At 49.6% G+C, this 15,183-nt stretch overlaps 2 protein-coding genes across 2 annotated transcripts; one reads left to right on the forward strand and one right to left on the reverse strand.

Moving 5' to 3' along the window:
* The first annotated feature begins 1 nt into the window (after position 1).
* On the forward strand, positions 2 to 6,023 carry JTB (jumping translocation breakpoint). Its single transcript, XM_035098668.3, has 5 exons — positions 2 to 159; positions 2,148 to 2,188; positions 3,025 to 3,110; positions 4,101 to 4,180; positions 5,179 to 6,023. Exons 1-5 carry the CDS (start codon positions 32 to 34, stop codon positions 5,333 to 5,335), a joined length of 492 nt encoding a protein of 163 aa, XP_034954559.1. The 5' UTR covers positions 2 to 31; the 3' UTR covers positions 5,336 to 6,023.
* A 1,396-nt stretch (positions 6,024 to 7,419) lies between these two features.
* LOC118076113 (cocaine- and amphetamine-regulated transcript protein) lies at positions 7,420 to 14,670 on the reverse strand. Its single transcript, XM_035098669.3, has 3 exons — positions 13,917 to 14,670; positions 8,708 to 8,791; positions 7,420 to 7,709 (listed from the first exon to the last, which is right to left on the reverse strand). Exons 1-3 carry the CDS (start codon positions 14,052 to 14,054, stop codon positions 7,602 to 7,604), a joined length of 330 nt encoding a protein of 109 aa, XP_034954560.1. The 5' UTR covers positions 14,055 to 14,670; the 3' UTR covers positions 7,420 to 7,601.
* Positions 14,671 to 15,183: the final 513 nt, after the last annotated feature.

The raw sequence follows: 15,183 nt of genomic DNA on the forward strand, positions 1-15,183 counted from the left end.
GAAAAAAAACCCCAACAACCTTCTTCCCGGAATGCCCCACGTGAGCGTTATGAGTGAGGTGGAAATAGATGCGAGGAAGCCCCGCCTCATAACAATGATGGGGCCAAGATGGCGCCTGGCGATAGCTGCGCTTGTGGGCTTCGTCGTTCCTGTCCCTGGGTAAGTTATGAGGGGCTCACGGTGGGTGGAGGACCTCGGGCATTTTGGGAAAGGGGAAAGTGGGGGCTTCCAAGTGAATGATGGTCGCCTGAGCGCCGCAAGGGTGAGTCCACACTGTGCCTTTAAAGCGCTTTTATACCCCTTGGAACAGTCATGGCTTCCTCGCAAAGAAGTCTGGGAGATGTGGTTTGTTTGTTAAGGGTGCTGAGAGTCGTTAGGTTACTCGCCTATCCCCCACCCCCACCCCAAGCTGCAATTCTCGGAGTGGTTTAACAAGCACTCTCTCTTCTTTGGGAGCTCTGGAAAATGCATAGCTGTCAAGTTTTCCCTTTTCTCGTGTGGAAGCCTATTCAGCATAAGGGAATTTCTCTTTAAAAAAGGGAGAACCTGACAGCTATGAAAATGTAATTCTGGGAGAGGAATTTGATAAACAAATAATAATAGGTTAATCTCGGGAAATTAGAATATCGTCAAAAAGTGCATTGATTTACAAATGCTTTCTTTTGGAGATTCCACAGTAATAAAGCAAATAGTTACAATAATACAAAAACAAAAATAAACATCGCTATTGCATTTCATTAATTACATTCCATTTATAATTGACCCGCCTAATGACAAATAATTACAATTACAACAAATAAAGGCTTTACATATCTTGCTTTGCATGTCATGCATCTATCTCATATATTGGTTTCACCTTTTAAGTTGCATTACTGAAATAAATGCACTTTTCGGCGATATTCTAATTTTCCGAGTTTCACCTGTAGAGTTGGAAGGGTCCCTGAGGGTCATCTAGTCCAATCCCTGGCAATGCAGGAATCTTTTGCCCAATGTGGGACTCGAACCCATGACCTTAAGATTAAGAGTCCTATGCTCTGCTGCAAGTCATGTCTAAGAAACAAAACATGAGAGGAAAATGACTCCCATCTGCTCCTGACAAGAGAGATTTTATCTTAGGTACATCACTGAAGGCAGCAACCAATGCTGAAGATTTGTCTAAATATATTTGCCTGGGACCATGTTCACATCCTACATTGAAAACATTGGAATATCACTTTAAAAAGTCATGCCTCCCCCCCTCACTTCCCCCCTCTAAGCTATAAAGCAGGCATCCCCAAACTGTTGGCCCTCCAGATTTTTGGCCTACAACTCCCATGATCCCTCACTAACAGGACCAGTGGTCGGGGAAGATGGGAATTGTAGTCCAAAACATCTGGAGGGCCGAAGTTTGGGGATGCCTGCTATAAAGTCTCAAGCCTTGTGCTTCTGTGGAAGCTGTTTGATTCTTCTTCACCAAGATTTGTTCTTCTTTGTGTCTTGCAACGTGATCTTTAATTAATTTTTCCACCAATTTAACTGGAGCCTAAAAGGTAAAGGTAAAGGGACCCCTGACCATTAGGTCCAGTCGTGACCGACTCTGGGGTTGCGCGCTCATCTCGCATTATTGGCCGAAGGAGCCGGTGTATAGCTTCCAGGTCATGTGGCCAGCATGACAAAGCTGCTTCTGGCAAACCAGAGCAGCACATGGAAACGCCGTTTACCTTCCCGCTGTAGCGGTTCCTATTTATCTACTTGCATTTTGACGTGCTTTCGAACTGCTAGGTTGGCAGGAGCTGGGACCGAGCAACGGGAGCTCACCCCGTCACAGGAATTCGAACCGCCGACCTTCTGATCAGCAAGCCCTAGGCTCAGTGATTTAACCACAGCGCCACCTGGGTCCCAACTGGAGCCTACACTTAAGTTAATCAGATGATGGGGACAAACTTGTGGGAGAGCTGTGGCTTTTATGCCCTACCTGTGGACTTCCTGGGAGGAACAGATTGGTCACTGTGAGAAATGGCACTAGATGGGCTTTTGGTTTTATTCACCAGGACTACCCACAATTGTCTTTAAGGTGACAAATTAGCCTGTTGCCCCCATTGTCTCTCATTTTAATCATTTTAATCTCTCTGCAATGTTCTCTCTCTCTTTTTCTGTCCTGTTTCCAGGTTGGCTGAAGTGGCTTTGGAAAGTGATGGGAAAAACCCAGGTGAGAGAGGACAATTGTATCTGTTTTGGCTATGTGAGTTTGTGTTGTATAGTTTGATTTCTAGCTTTTTTTTGTCTGGAAGAACCGAGATGGAGTGGAGGGCAGAGAGGTACTGTATGAGAAAATGGTGCTGCAAAAGATTTGAATGCATGTCATTTCCCTGGCTGCGTGGCCCTTAATTTTCTCAAAACACCCTTGAGTATGATGCTCAACAGAATGTAAGGAGAGAGCCCTATGGCTGGATCAGGCCAGTGATCCATCTAGTCCATCATCCTGTTCTCACAGTAGCTAACCAGATGTCTGGGAAGCCTGACCAGTAGTTCTCTGCCTACATTAAAAATCCTTAGCATCTAGTACTCCAAAGTATTGCTGCCTCTGATAGTGAATACAGAACGTTGCCATTGTGGCTGGTAGCCGTTGATAGCCTTATCCGTCGTGAATGTGTGTACCTCTTTTGAGACCATCTAAATTGATGGCTATCTGCTTCGTGCGGGAACGAGTTCCGCAGGTTGCCAGTAACTCTGCACTGTGGATCGGCCCTGAATCTTCCAATGTTCAGCTTTATTGGATGTCTACGAGTTCTAATGTTATGATAGGGGGAGAAAACTAAGAGCAGTTCTGCCGGGTCAGGCCAATGGCATATCTAGCCAGTAAAACCACTGATAACATTTTCCTTCATGGATTTGTCTAATCCCCTTTTAAAGCCATCCAGGTTAGTTCCCGTTGCTGCCTCTTGCGGGGGGTGAGTTCCGTAGCTTAACTCTGCGCTGCATAAAGAGCTGTGTGTGTTTGTTTTGTTGAAGCTGACTCCTGATCTCCTCTTTGGCTTCCTGCAGCCAGTTTGCCTGGGGTCACGCCGTGTTGGCAAAGCGAGGATTTCGTGGTGACCCAGCAGTGCGCTCCCTGCCAGAGTTTTCAGGCGGTAAGTGAACCTCCCGACAGGAACAAAACGTTGGGCAAGGGTAAAAATGAAACGCCTTAACCGCTGCTAAAATATGTGCAAGAGAGACTGATGTTCCCACTTTCAAACATATCTTATCCACCGTGGTGTTTAATGCCACAAAATAAGATAACGGACTCAGAAGCTTTAGTACAATAATAACACAGAAGGTAGAATTATGTCCTATGCTGAGTCAAGGCCAGTACTGAGCTCAGTATGGTTTACACTGACAGGCCACGGTTCTCCAGGGTATCAGATGGAGAATCTTTGCTAGCCCTACAGGCAGATCTCAGGGGCTGAGCCTGGGACCTTACGCATACAAACCAGATGCTCTTATCATTGATCTACAGTGGTACCTCTACTTACGAATAACTCTATTTACGAATGTTTCTACTTACGAATGGAGCTCCGTCCGCCATCTTCGATGCGGTTTAGATACGACTTTTTCTACTTACGAATTTTTAGATAGGGTTGCTTCGACTTACGATTTTTTTCTCCCAATGCATTCCTATGGGATTCGCCTTACAATTTTTTCCGACTTACGAATGTGCGTTCGGAACGCATTAAATTCGTAAGTAGAGGTACCACTGTATATTCCTTCCTTTAAAAATATAGATGCTAGTCCTCAAGGTTCTGAATAAAAGGCTAACTTAAATAGGAAGCTACCTTAACACTGATTCAGACCAGTGTCCATCAAGCTCATTATTGTCTTCAAACTGACTGGCAGGAGCAATCCAGGGATTCAGGGCTCTCTTTCAGTCCCAGAGATGCCATTGGGGGTTGAACCCGGGTCCTTTGTGTGATGCAAAGCCAATGTTCTACTATAGCAGAATGGGGAAGGGGTGGGTTCCCCATGTCCGTTTCAGAAGTGAGCATCTCCTGGGTTGATGATTGCAACAGCTTTTCCGAAGGACTGAATCGCAAGCGCTTGGCAGCAGTGTTATTTAATGAAACGTGTGCTCTCGGTTGTAGAAAACGATGCCAGAATGCAGCGTGACGGGCTTCGTTGAGCAGATCAACTGCAGCGCTTCCAAGAAGGGCGAATACAAGAGGTGAGCTCACTGTGAGGATAAGAGCAGTGGGCCTTGCCACCCCAGGGTGCTGCTTCTGACAGTGGCCAGCGGCAGATCCTGCTGGAGCAAGGGGTGCTGACTAATGTCACAGATCAGTTACACAGGATGGCGGTGAAGGCGAGCCTCTGGCAGTGAGAGACGGCCCTCCAAACCTCTCTTATGCTGCCCTTAAGGCTCTCTGCAGGCCACACACCTCACCAGCCCTGATTCATAGCCTCCTTGGCTGTGCCTGGCTGGGATGTGTCCCTGAAGTCTCTGGTCATGACTCTTGCCTGAAATCCCACTGCCCTGCAACCCCATACCGTAACTGATCTGTCATGGATGCTTTAGCTGAGATTCCCGCATTGCAGGGGGTTGGACTCAATGGCCCTCGGGGACCCCTTCCAAATCTACGATTCTATAATTTGCTGCTAACCATTTCTTACTGAAGCAGGAAAGGGCCCTGTAAGCCTCTGGGTTAAAGAGGGGGAATCATGGCAGTCTGAAAGCTGAGAAGCAAGAATGTTTTTCTTCTTCTCTTCCTTTTTGAATACAGTACCCCTGCCCTGTAACAGCCAACCATCTCTCCCGTTTGTCAGGAATACTCCCTTCCATTCCTACCCTCCCGCTGGTTTTCTGTTCCTCCTGACAGACAGCATTCCATGGCCACTGAACAGGCTTGTTTTGCAGGGGGAACTAATCCCTGAAGATCCCACCCAATATCTGTTCTTCTGCAAACGTTCAGAGTTTCTATGAGCTTTCTTTCATCTCGTTTCTCAGTCCCCCTGCCCCTCTTCAGTTTGCCACTAGAGGGAGCAACCAACCCGTTTTAGCTCGCCTCCCTGTTGCGTTCTGTGCTTTGGCAGGCAGGTGAAGGGCCTAACCAAGACCCCTTTCCAGCCATCCCTGTTTCCCTTACACACCGCTCCCTTCTGCATGCTCCCTCCTTGGTGTGTCCATCAGCAGAGGGTTGCGCTCACCTTGCCTTCTCCTTGCAGCTGCCGTTCCATGGAGATGGAAGCTCGCATCTTCTGGAAGTTCGAGGGCGCCATGCTTGGCGTGGCGGCCGTCTTCGCCCTGCTGGTGGTGTGTCGGCAGCGCATGCTCGACCGCAGAGCCTTGGAGAAAGTGCGCAAGCAGATAGAATCCATCTAGTCGCGCCGGGGTCTCTCGCCGCACTTTTCGGAACAGAACCTAGCGACAGCGGTTGCGGGGCAGCGGCGGGAGTGAATCTTCCATTGGACTGTTTGGAGGAGGGAACGAGCACCCTGTGCTCATTGGAAAGCATTTCCCCCCCCCTTCACTTCTGGCCACTAGGGAATGCTGCTTCCCACACCTGGGACCTAAAGGCACTTGGACTGAAACTGTTGCATTGAAATGCTGGCAACTTGCATCGTTTTTTGAACATCCTGGGCACTTGTACGAAGAACCGTCTTGCACCCCACATTGTCTGTGGTGCATCCTGACTTGGTTTCCTGCATGGTCTCGATCTGTTGCAAACTCTTCTGCCTCTCTAGCCTGTGTTGGATTCAAAGGAGCAAGCCCAGCATCTCCCTGGTCATACCACTGTTTTATTAAAGACCAGAAAACCCCGGTGAGCATCTCTAAATCTTGTAAGGAAAGTGACTGATCTCTGCCCTTATTCATGCAACGCCCTTTCTTTTTGGGGGTGCGGAAAATGTAGCTCTATTTTGGCTTTTTTAAAAAGCCGCCCTGCGTATAGTCTGGGTGTGTGTGTGCGCGCTGTCAGAACTTTACTGTGGCTTATTTTAAACAGCCGTCCCTACTGGATTCCTCTGTAAGAAACCTCAATGTGATTAAAAGCACGATGAAGCTTTCCAAACGCACATGCTCTGCTTTGTATCCGGTGCTGGCAAATAGATTTTTCTTTCTTTCGTGCTGGCAGATTTGTGTGGCCCAGCAGAAGCCAAATGGGACAGAGCTGGATCTGTTAAGCTTGGTGGAACTGAAGCCAGAGCAGGCAGAATGATGCATTTGGGGAAAAAAACTGGGGAGCAGAGATGGTAAGGGGAGGAATGGGGCAGCTTGGTGAAACCTCTATGCCTTGAATGGCTACAACTTTTGCATTTTGTCAGCTTGGCCTGCATACACACCACAAATTTAATGCACAGGGCTCCCCCAAAGCATCCTGGGAGATGTAGTTTACCCACCACAGTTACCCTTAAAAAACTACAGTTCCCAGGATTCTTTTTTGGGGGTGGGGGTGGGTCATTGAAAGTGTTGTGTGCACAGAGCCCTGGGCTTGAGAGGGCAGGGAATTTAGGCATTCCATTGTCTTGGAGTGGGGCAGTTTGTGAGTGGGCAAGACTGACAAAAAGCCCAGTGCCTCAAGCCCACCTCTTTCTGATTTTTGTGTGTGGAACACCCATGAAATCAAAAGCAATGTGTGAAAATTTGCAGGCTGCACACTCGTTTTTGAGTGCAGAAGCTCTCGGGCTCAACGTCTGGCATCGCTAGGTAGGGCTGAGAGAGACCTGGAGGGTCTTTACTGAGCTAGATGGAGCAATCTTCTGACTCGAAATAAGGTGGCTTTCTATGTTCTTCTGTGTTAAGAGATGTGCTGGGATTTCCCGGCACAAGAGCCCCAAATATTTGAAACCCAAAGAAGGGTGGGAGTAGCTAGAAGCAAACTCCCAAGGGTTGTTTGCATTGTTAGGTTACTGATCCCCACTGGATGAAACCAAAGGCCTCTGTGTCACGCATAGCATCCTATTGCTTCCACTGACCAGCCAGAAGGTACCAAATACCCAATACACAGGGCAGGAATTCAGTAGCCCTCTTCTGGGAAAGCGCATGGGCACTGAGGGGATGTGAGCCTACATGATTAGGGTGGCTGGGCGGTTTGCAAGCAGCTGCAAGCCTGGCCAGGGCATCTCAACACCAACCTGACAGTCTAGCATTTCATAAAATCATGAAATGATTGTGAAGCACCTCTTGTTTTTTGCTGCTGCTAGTGATGTGCCGTGCATTCCTTGTGCTAATGTTCATCGTGTTAATTGTAGCTGGAGAAATGTACCTCTGCCGTCTAGGATCTCAGCGCCAGGCAGGCTCCCTTGCTATTGGGATACATCTGAATCTTTTGGGTTTTAAATATATGCTTTCCCTTTTCCAGGCCTTCCAGCCATTCAGGCTGTGTCACCCACCTGCTTTAACCCGAATTATTGCCCCCCTCCCTTTAGCACCCACCCATAGATTTCCAGGAAAAAAACCCCACTTTGCACATGCTCAGAAGCTCCCTTTTATTTCTTCCCCAACCCGGCTCCAGGGTTCCGTTGAAGCTTGCCCACTTCCCCGGATCATAACCTGCTCCCTCATGGAGCTGGTGCGTTGCAATGAGGCAGGAAGCAGGAAGTTGCTGACACAGGTGGGGAGGGGAAATGTGGCGCGCAATCCCATAATTTCACAAGCACTTGAGGAGGAAAGCATTGCAGGCTGATCCGCGGGGGCAGTTGCAGAGCTTGCCAATCCGGGCGCCTTTCCTGACGGCACACAGGTCACCGAAGGAACACTGTGAGAAAGGGGGGGGGGGAGGATGGTTGAAAAAGTCAATCCCTCTTCCCAGGGGACTCTGGGAATTGTAGTTCTGGGGTGGAAGAGCAGGGCACCTCTGGGAGGTCCACAGACTCTCCATGACCTGCAGTTCCTCTCTTGACCCCCTCCTCCTTTCCCCCTTGGCTCTGGCTGCATGGTCTTCCTGATCCTGACCCCCTTCTTCCTCCCCTGATGGCAGCTGCCTCACGGGGGGTGGGGCACAGAACACCACTTCTCCCAAATCATCCTCCCTCTCTGTCTCCTCTGGCTGCACATTCCTGCCCTCCTCAGGCTCCTGCCCATCCTGGACATCAGGAGTCTTGTGGGGGGAGGGGAGAGCCATAACTCTTTAAACCAGGCTTCCTCAACCTCGGCCCTCCAGATGTTTTTGGCCTGCAACTCCCATGATCCCTAGCTAGCAGGACCAGTGGTCAGGGATGTTGGGAATTGTAGCCTCAAAACATCTGGAGGGCCGAGGTTGAGGAAGCCCGCTTTACACTTTGCCCACTGCTTTAATTCGTGCTGCCTTTGTCAAGGAAGGAGGAGAAGAGAAGAGCCAGGATTACTTGCCCCAAGGTGGCTCTAGTTCCGTCAGCCATTTGCTCTGGCGCCACCTGCTGTTGGGCTCCCAGCTACGTGCCCTATCAAGCCCAATGGGCCCACCGGCCTGCCCTGGGTCTTTGTACAAGGGATGCACCAATGTAAGCGTGAGGGGGGGGGGACTAGTTTTGCTATTAATCCCTCTTCTCAGGGAACTCTGGGAATTGTATTTCTGTGAGGGGGATAAGGTTTTTTCCCCTCACAACCCTCAGGGCTCTTAACAAACCACAGTTCCCAGAATCCTTTGGGGGAAGCCATGCCTGTGTGAAGTGGGATGATACTGGTCCAACATTCACACAGCACCAACCCCCCCCCCCGGCCCTCGTGGCACTGTCCCCTGCATCCATCGGCAACTATCTAGGCAGCGCCCGGTACCTTGGGAACTTGGTTGAATTTCTTCTCCCAAGTGGAGACCTTCTTATGTTGTAGCTTCTCCAGCACCTCCTGAAGTTCATCCAGCTAGAGAGGAAAGGAAGAGGTTGAGGAATTATTAAGGTGTGAGAAGAGCACCTGGCGTGTCTGGCGTGATTCCTGCTTCCATAAGAGGCCAAATTATGACCGACTGTATTCTTGGCTCTCACTATTGCAGGGGTGGGGTGGGCGACCTGTGGCCCTCCAGGTGTTATTGGACTACATCCCCCATCATCCCTGAGCATTGGCCATGCTGGCTAGGGCTGATGGGAAGTGGAGTCCAGCGACATCTAGAGTTGCCAGAGGCTCCCCAACTTCTGCTGTTAGTAATGAGCACACATTATGGTCAAGAACTTGTCGGTTCCAATTGCTGTATGACCAACAATGTCTGGAGGACACAAGTTTTCCTAAGGACTAGAAACTTGATGGTTTTGAAAAGAAAGAAATGCACTTAACTTTGTTCGGTGGAGGGTTGGATCTTTCATAGATCCATTTCTATGCATTTTTTAAAAAAGAATTTCGTCCTCAAGTAGATGCCTTCTGCACATTGTTGAGACTCTAACTCCCATCAGCCCCAACCAGCACAGCCAGGGATCAGGGATGATGGGAGTTGTAGTCCAGCAACATTTGGAGGGTCAAAGGCTCCCTAAGCCTGGCCTAATGGACTGCCTTCATCCCACCTAGTAAGAACTTGCATCTTCCCCCAACATTTTTTCTCCTAATCATAAGATATTTAGGTGATTAATGAGCTCGGTTTCCATAAGAGTGGGGGGGGGGGAGAGAGAAGCATTCCAAAGGCAAGGAAACACATACACTTTGTTCTGGAGAGACACAGGGCATGTTTTTTCACAGAGTGTAGAATTAGCAGTGCAGTTAGGTAATGTTTTCCCCTCACAGTAATGTTTGGACTTAATGGTCTTGTGGGGGGGGGGGCTCTTTAGATAGTAATGTGCATTACATTACCTCCTCCAAAATGTGCTCAGCCAGGCCTGGTGCATCAGGGGACCCCTGGCTGCCCACTCCACTGAGTGGGGCCCTGGACTTCTGCCCTGTATGGCGCCAGTGTGGGGGAAGTACCCTCCACCTATGGGGGAAATTGTCTTTTGCAATGGATGTCTGCCCTGTCAGCATCGCTGAGCATAATAACTGTATTCCACTCACTGTCACAACATCTGCTGTGATGGCCACTCACGTAAATGGAAAAATAAAATGAATAATCCATGAATTTGCCTGTCGACCGATGCTGCCCATGAACGCTAGCTCTATGGAACCTGCTTCTGAATACCACTTCCAGGGAGGCAAGAGCTGGAGAAGGGCTGTTTCTTTATTGCCCTGCTTGCAGACTTCTTGAAGGCTTCTGATTGGCTGCTGTGGTCACTGAAATGCTGGGCTAGCTAGAATGTTGGTCTGATGAGGAAGGGCTTCTTGGAGGCTTCTGATTGGCTGCTGTGGCAGCAGAATGCTGGGCTAGTCAGAATGTTGGTCTGATGTGGAAGGGCTTCTCGAAGGCTTCTGATTGGCTGCTGTGGTCACTGGAAAGCTGGACTAGCTAGAATGTTGGTCTGGTGCGGAAGGGTGTTTTGGAGGCTTCTAATTGGTTGCTGTGGTCAGTGGAATGCTGCACTAAATGGAATGTTGGTCTGATGCGGAAGGGCTTCTCGGAGGCTTCTGATTGGCTGCTGTGGCAGCGGAATGCTGGGCTAGATGGAATGTTGCTCTAATGTGGAAGGGCTTCTCGGAGGCTTCTGATTGGCTGCTGTGGTCAGTGGAATGCTGGTCTAGCTGGAATATTGGTCTGATAGGGAAGGGCTTCTCGAAGGCTTCTGATTGGCTGCTGTGACAGCAGAATGCTGGGCTAGATGGAATGTTGGTCTGATAGGCAAGGGCTTCTCGAAGGCTTCTGATTGGCTGCTGTGGTCACTGGAATACAGTACTGGACTAGCTAGAATGTTGGTCTGATGTGGAAGGGTGTTTTGGAGGCTTCTGATTGGTTAATGTGGTCAGTGGAATGCTGGCCTAGCTAGAATGTTGATCTAGCTTCTTGGAGGCTTCTGATTGGCTGCTGCAGGCAGCAGAATGCTGGAATGGATGGAATGTTGGTCAGATGGGGAATGTCCAGAGGTGGATTACCCCAGAGATAAAGTCCTATGAGAAAAGGTCTGTGGCGTTTGATGCACATAGCCTAGAGAAGGGACAACTGGAGAAAAGGGCGTGGCTCATTGGTAGAGCATCCATATTGTATGCAGAAGCTCCCAGGATGGACCAATGATCTTCTTTGGTATAAAGGAGCATCCTCTGTTCTCATTACAGTCCAGCACCATCTTCAGATATTTGTTTTTTAGTTCAGAGCAAACTTGTTCTGTTTCCCCAGAACATAGGACCTGAACCAATATGTTCAAATCGCATGGAAAATAATTTTAAAATAGCCTGCTCCTCAATTTCAGTATTTTACTTCTCACCTGCCCCAATTTTTATGCTCCCCCTCCCTGGAAAAATTATTGCAGATGTCCAGGGGGGTCAGACTAGATAACCCTTGAACCTTCTCCAAACTCTGATCCTCTCTCTCTCTAACATTTTAACAGGGTTCTCTCCCCCCACCCTCAGTCAATAGCAAATGTTTACATTGATGAATCTAACAGATTAAGTGTGTCAGGTCTGGATATTAGCAGAGCATTCTGTTCCTCAGCAAGGGTGGGGTGGGGTGAAAAGCATCTTCTGGTCTTGTTTGGCTCATATCCAAGAAATGATGCAATTGGTTCCATGTGATGGGTCCTGGTGGTACAAACGGGTTTGAATGGTGTTTTCCTTCCTGCCAGCAGAGTGTCATCGTCCCCCCCCCCCCTAGCTCTGCCTCCTGTGGCTGCCTGGCAAACTTGGTGTAAGATAGATACATCTTCAAAGCAGTTTCTGATCCAGCATGTTTCGTCTCCTGGCGGAATAAGCACCCAAAATTGCATGCTAAAATATGTCTCTGGATCCCTAGTTGCCAGCTCTGTTTTCCTCTCAAACCTACAAGGGCAGGCCAGCCTGGTTCTTGCTTGCATATAAGATAGCGGAGAAGGGGAGGTGGCGACCTAGTCGTGTTTGCTCTTATCAGTCAGACTCTAATCTGGTTCTAAAGAGCTACACTCTTCCCTGTGCAAGCGTGCTCGATCTGCTCTCATTCTCCCAGCCCCTCGGATGATCTTGCTGGCTTCCTTGTCCTCGTGCTTTCCTAAAGTCTTGGACCAATTCCTGATTGACGGCTGAATTGCATTTATATCCCCACCTTTCCCTCCAAGGAGCCCGAGGCGGTGTACATTTCCCTCCTCATTTAATCCCGACACAACAACCCTGGAAGGTAGGTGAGCCTGGGAAGCAGCAACTGACCCAGGGTTGCCCAGAGAGCTTCATGGCTGAGAGGGCATTTGAATCCAGCTCTACTCTAACCACTACACCACACTGTCTTATTTTGGCTGCGGCAGCAGCTCTGAAGTTGGAGCAAATGAAGAACATAGCCCTCTTCTCCCTTGCACATCCCAGTAGACTGGTATTCGCTGACCCACGGCTAGAGTGCAAGAAGAATCCTGGTGGATCTGAGCTAAGGTCCATCGAGCCCAGTATCCTGTCTCCTACAGTGATCAGCTGGAAAGGATGGGGAACTTTTGGCTCTCCAGATGGGGCTAGACTCCAGTCGTCCCCATGCCCATTCCAGATGGGTGCTCATCTCATGGGAGTTTGAGCCCATCAATGTCTGGAGGACCACAGTTTACACACTCTTAGCCTATGGGATATTGTTATTATTATTTATTAAATTGGTAAAACGTCCTATGCCTGCAGGACTCAGGGAGGTTCTCAACAACAACAACAACAACAACAACAACACAATATGAAAACACAAAATACATAATCGAAACAAGAACAACTCAATAATCCCACCCCAACACATTTTGAAAAGGCATTGGATGTCAATCAGCCAAAGGCCTGGTTAAAGAGTAACATTTTCACCTGGCACTTAATGAAGGCGCCAGCTGAGCCTCCCTGGGGAGAGCATTCCACGTGCGGGGAGCCACAGTAGAAAAGGTCCATTTTTGGGTTGCAGAGGTAGACTGCCTCCGAGATTGGAGGCTCCATTCTTAACAATCATAGCTATCGGCCTAAGAAGTGCTTTGCTGGAGCGGACCAAAGGTACACAGACTCCATCCTGGAGGGCTTGAAGCTGAGTGGTAGAAGTTCCCACTTCAATCCCTGGCATTTTCTGGTAAGGTTGGGATTGTTGCCTGCCTAAAACCCTGGAGAGCTGCTGCCGGTCAGTGTAGACAATACTGAGCTAGATGCACCGATGCCTGGACTCAGTATAATACCGGTACATGTTCTTTTTACATTCAGCCCTTTATCCAGAACAATGGAGACGGAAATCTCACTTGATTCTTTAGGAGAAGGACTGTGGAGCAGTTGCTTTGCATGCAGAAGGTTCCAGGTTCAAATCTCCGGCACCTCTAGGGAGAGCTTGGGATGCCCCATGCCTCGAACCTTGGAGAGCTGCTGCCAGTCAGTGTAGGCAATACTAACCTAGTTGGACCACTGGTCTGACTCTGTATAAGGCAGTTTCCTACATTCTATGAGAAAGGTCCTTCTTCTTATTGTTATTATTATTATTTGCATTTTTATCCCACCTTCTCCCTAATATAGGGATGTGCAACCCATCCCACTGCTTCTGCTCTATATCACAAAATCCATTGAGCGGACATCTGTTTTGCCCTGGCGGTGGATATCCTTGGGTGCCACCCTTTGGGCGTTGGTGTCATGGGATAGTCACCTCCAAATATCTCGAAGGGCTGCTGCATGGGTGGAAGACAGAGCAAGCTTGTTTCCTGGAACATTCAGGGGGGGACTTTCTGACGGGAAGAGCCGTTCGACAGGGGAACGAGCTAACTGAGAACTCTACTTGGAGGTTTTCAAATTCTTTTAAGCTGCGCTTCCCGCATGGCAGAGGGGGTTCGACTTAGATGACCCTCCCCACGCTACAATTATGCCGGGGAGGGTTGCCCGTGGGGCTCTCAAATCCCTCTGCGCATCCTGCCCACCGGGTGCAATTGATCCGCTGCCCCCCTGCACCGTGGCGGGCAGCCCACGGACGGGGACCACCCCGCGTGGCGCTTTTGCGGCGCAGACCAACGCCTCTTTTACTCACCAGCTCCTTCTCGTGCGCCTGGTAGGCGTGCTTGAAAGGGAACTCCTGGGGTGCCCGGCTAGCTGTGGCGAGGCTTCTGTGTGCCGCCAAAATCAGGCAGAGCAGGAAGGCCACCGAGCCCAATTGGGAGCGGTCCATTGTGGACAGGGATCCAAAAGAGCAAGCGGAAAGCTCAGGGCTGGAGGAGAGAGAGAGAGAGAGAGAGAGACAGACAGACAGACAGACAGACAGACAGACAGACAGACAGAGAGAAGAGTGAGCTCAAAGCCACAGGAGCTGTCCTCAGTGCTGAAGCCTGATGCCTTCCTTCCTCTGGCTTAGCAGGAGAAAGCGCCAGCCTGTCAGTTTCCCTCTGGCTGGCGAGGCAGGCAGAGATGGGGGTGGGTGTCTTGGGAAGAGAGGGGAGTGAGGTGCCCCCCCCCACCAGCCTGTGTCCCCACAGGATGGGGGGAGGCATGTGGAAGTGGTGGGTGGGTGTGGGGAAGAGAGCTAGGCACACAGCTGGGTGCAAAATTGCTGTTGGCAGCCCCCATGGGTGGGTGGGTGCGTGGGGTGCTTAAGCGGCAGGGAGGGGGCCTCTGGCTGACTATTTATCAGAGGTTTTACTCTGCAAATTGCAATTTTGGCAAGCGGCGGGAGGCATTAGATCGAGCAGAGAGCCTCATCCATCATCTTGGCCGGGGGCCCAGCGCTTTGCTGGGAGCAGAATGGGCTGGGAATTAGCTCGTTCCCCCGCCCAATAACCGTTGATTCTGATGTGCCTCCCTGAGCATCTCTGAGCCTAATGATCTGCTATTATTCTGTCCTGTTATTATTAGAATTAATCATTGCTGGAGAGCGTCACTGTGTCCAAAAGCGCTTCGAAATCATGGGCTTGTTTATCTGTCTTCATTCTCCCTCCCTCCCTATGCCGAACATCTAGAACACTTGCATGGCATACAAAAGGGCCTGGGTTCAATCCTTAGCTAGAGCTAGGAGAGGCCCCTTGTCTGAAGCCTTGGAGAGCTGCTGCCAGTCAGCGTAGGTAATTCTGAGCTAGATGGATCAATGGTCTACTTCAGTATGAAGCAACTACCTATGTCCCTCTGTAAATCAGCCCTTTATTCAGAACCATGAGGACTAGAACTTAGAGTCATAGAATTGTAGAGTTGGAAGGGAGCCAGAGGGTCATTTAGTCCTACCCTCAGCTAAAGCATCCATGACAGATGGCCATCCAACCATCTGTCATCCTTTGAGAGCCCACCACCTCCCGAGGGAGTCCATTCCA

This window comes from Zootoca vivipara, chromosome 16 (assembly GCF_965207765.1).
Source record: "Zootoca vivipara chromosome 16, rZooViv2.hap1.1, whole genome shotgun sequence".
Classification (NCBI taxonomy): Eukaryota; Metazoa; Chordata; class Lepidosauria; order Squamata; family Lacertidae; genus Zootoca; species Zootoca vivipara.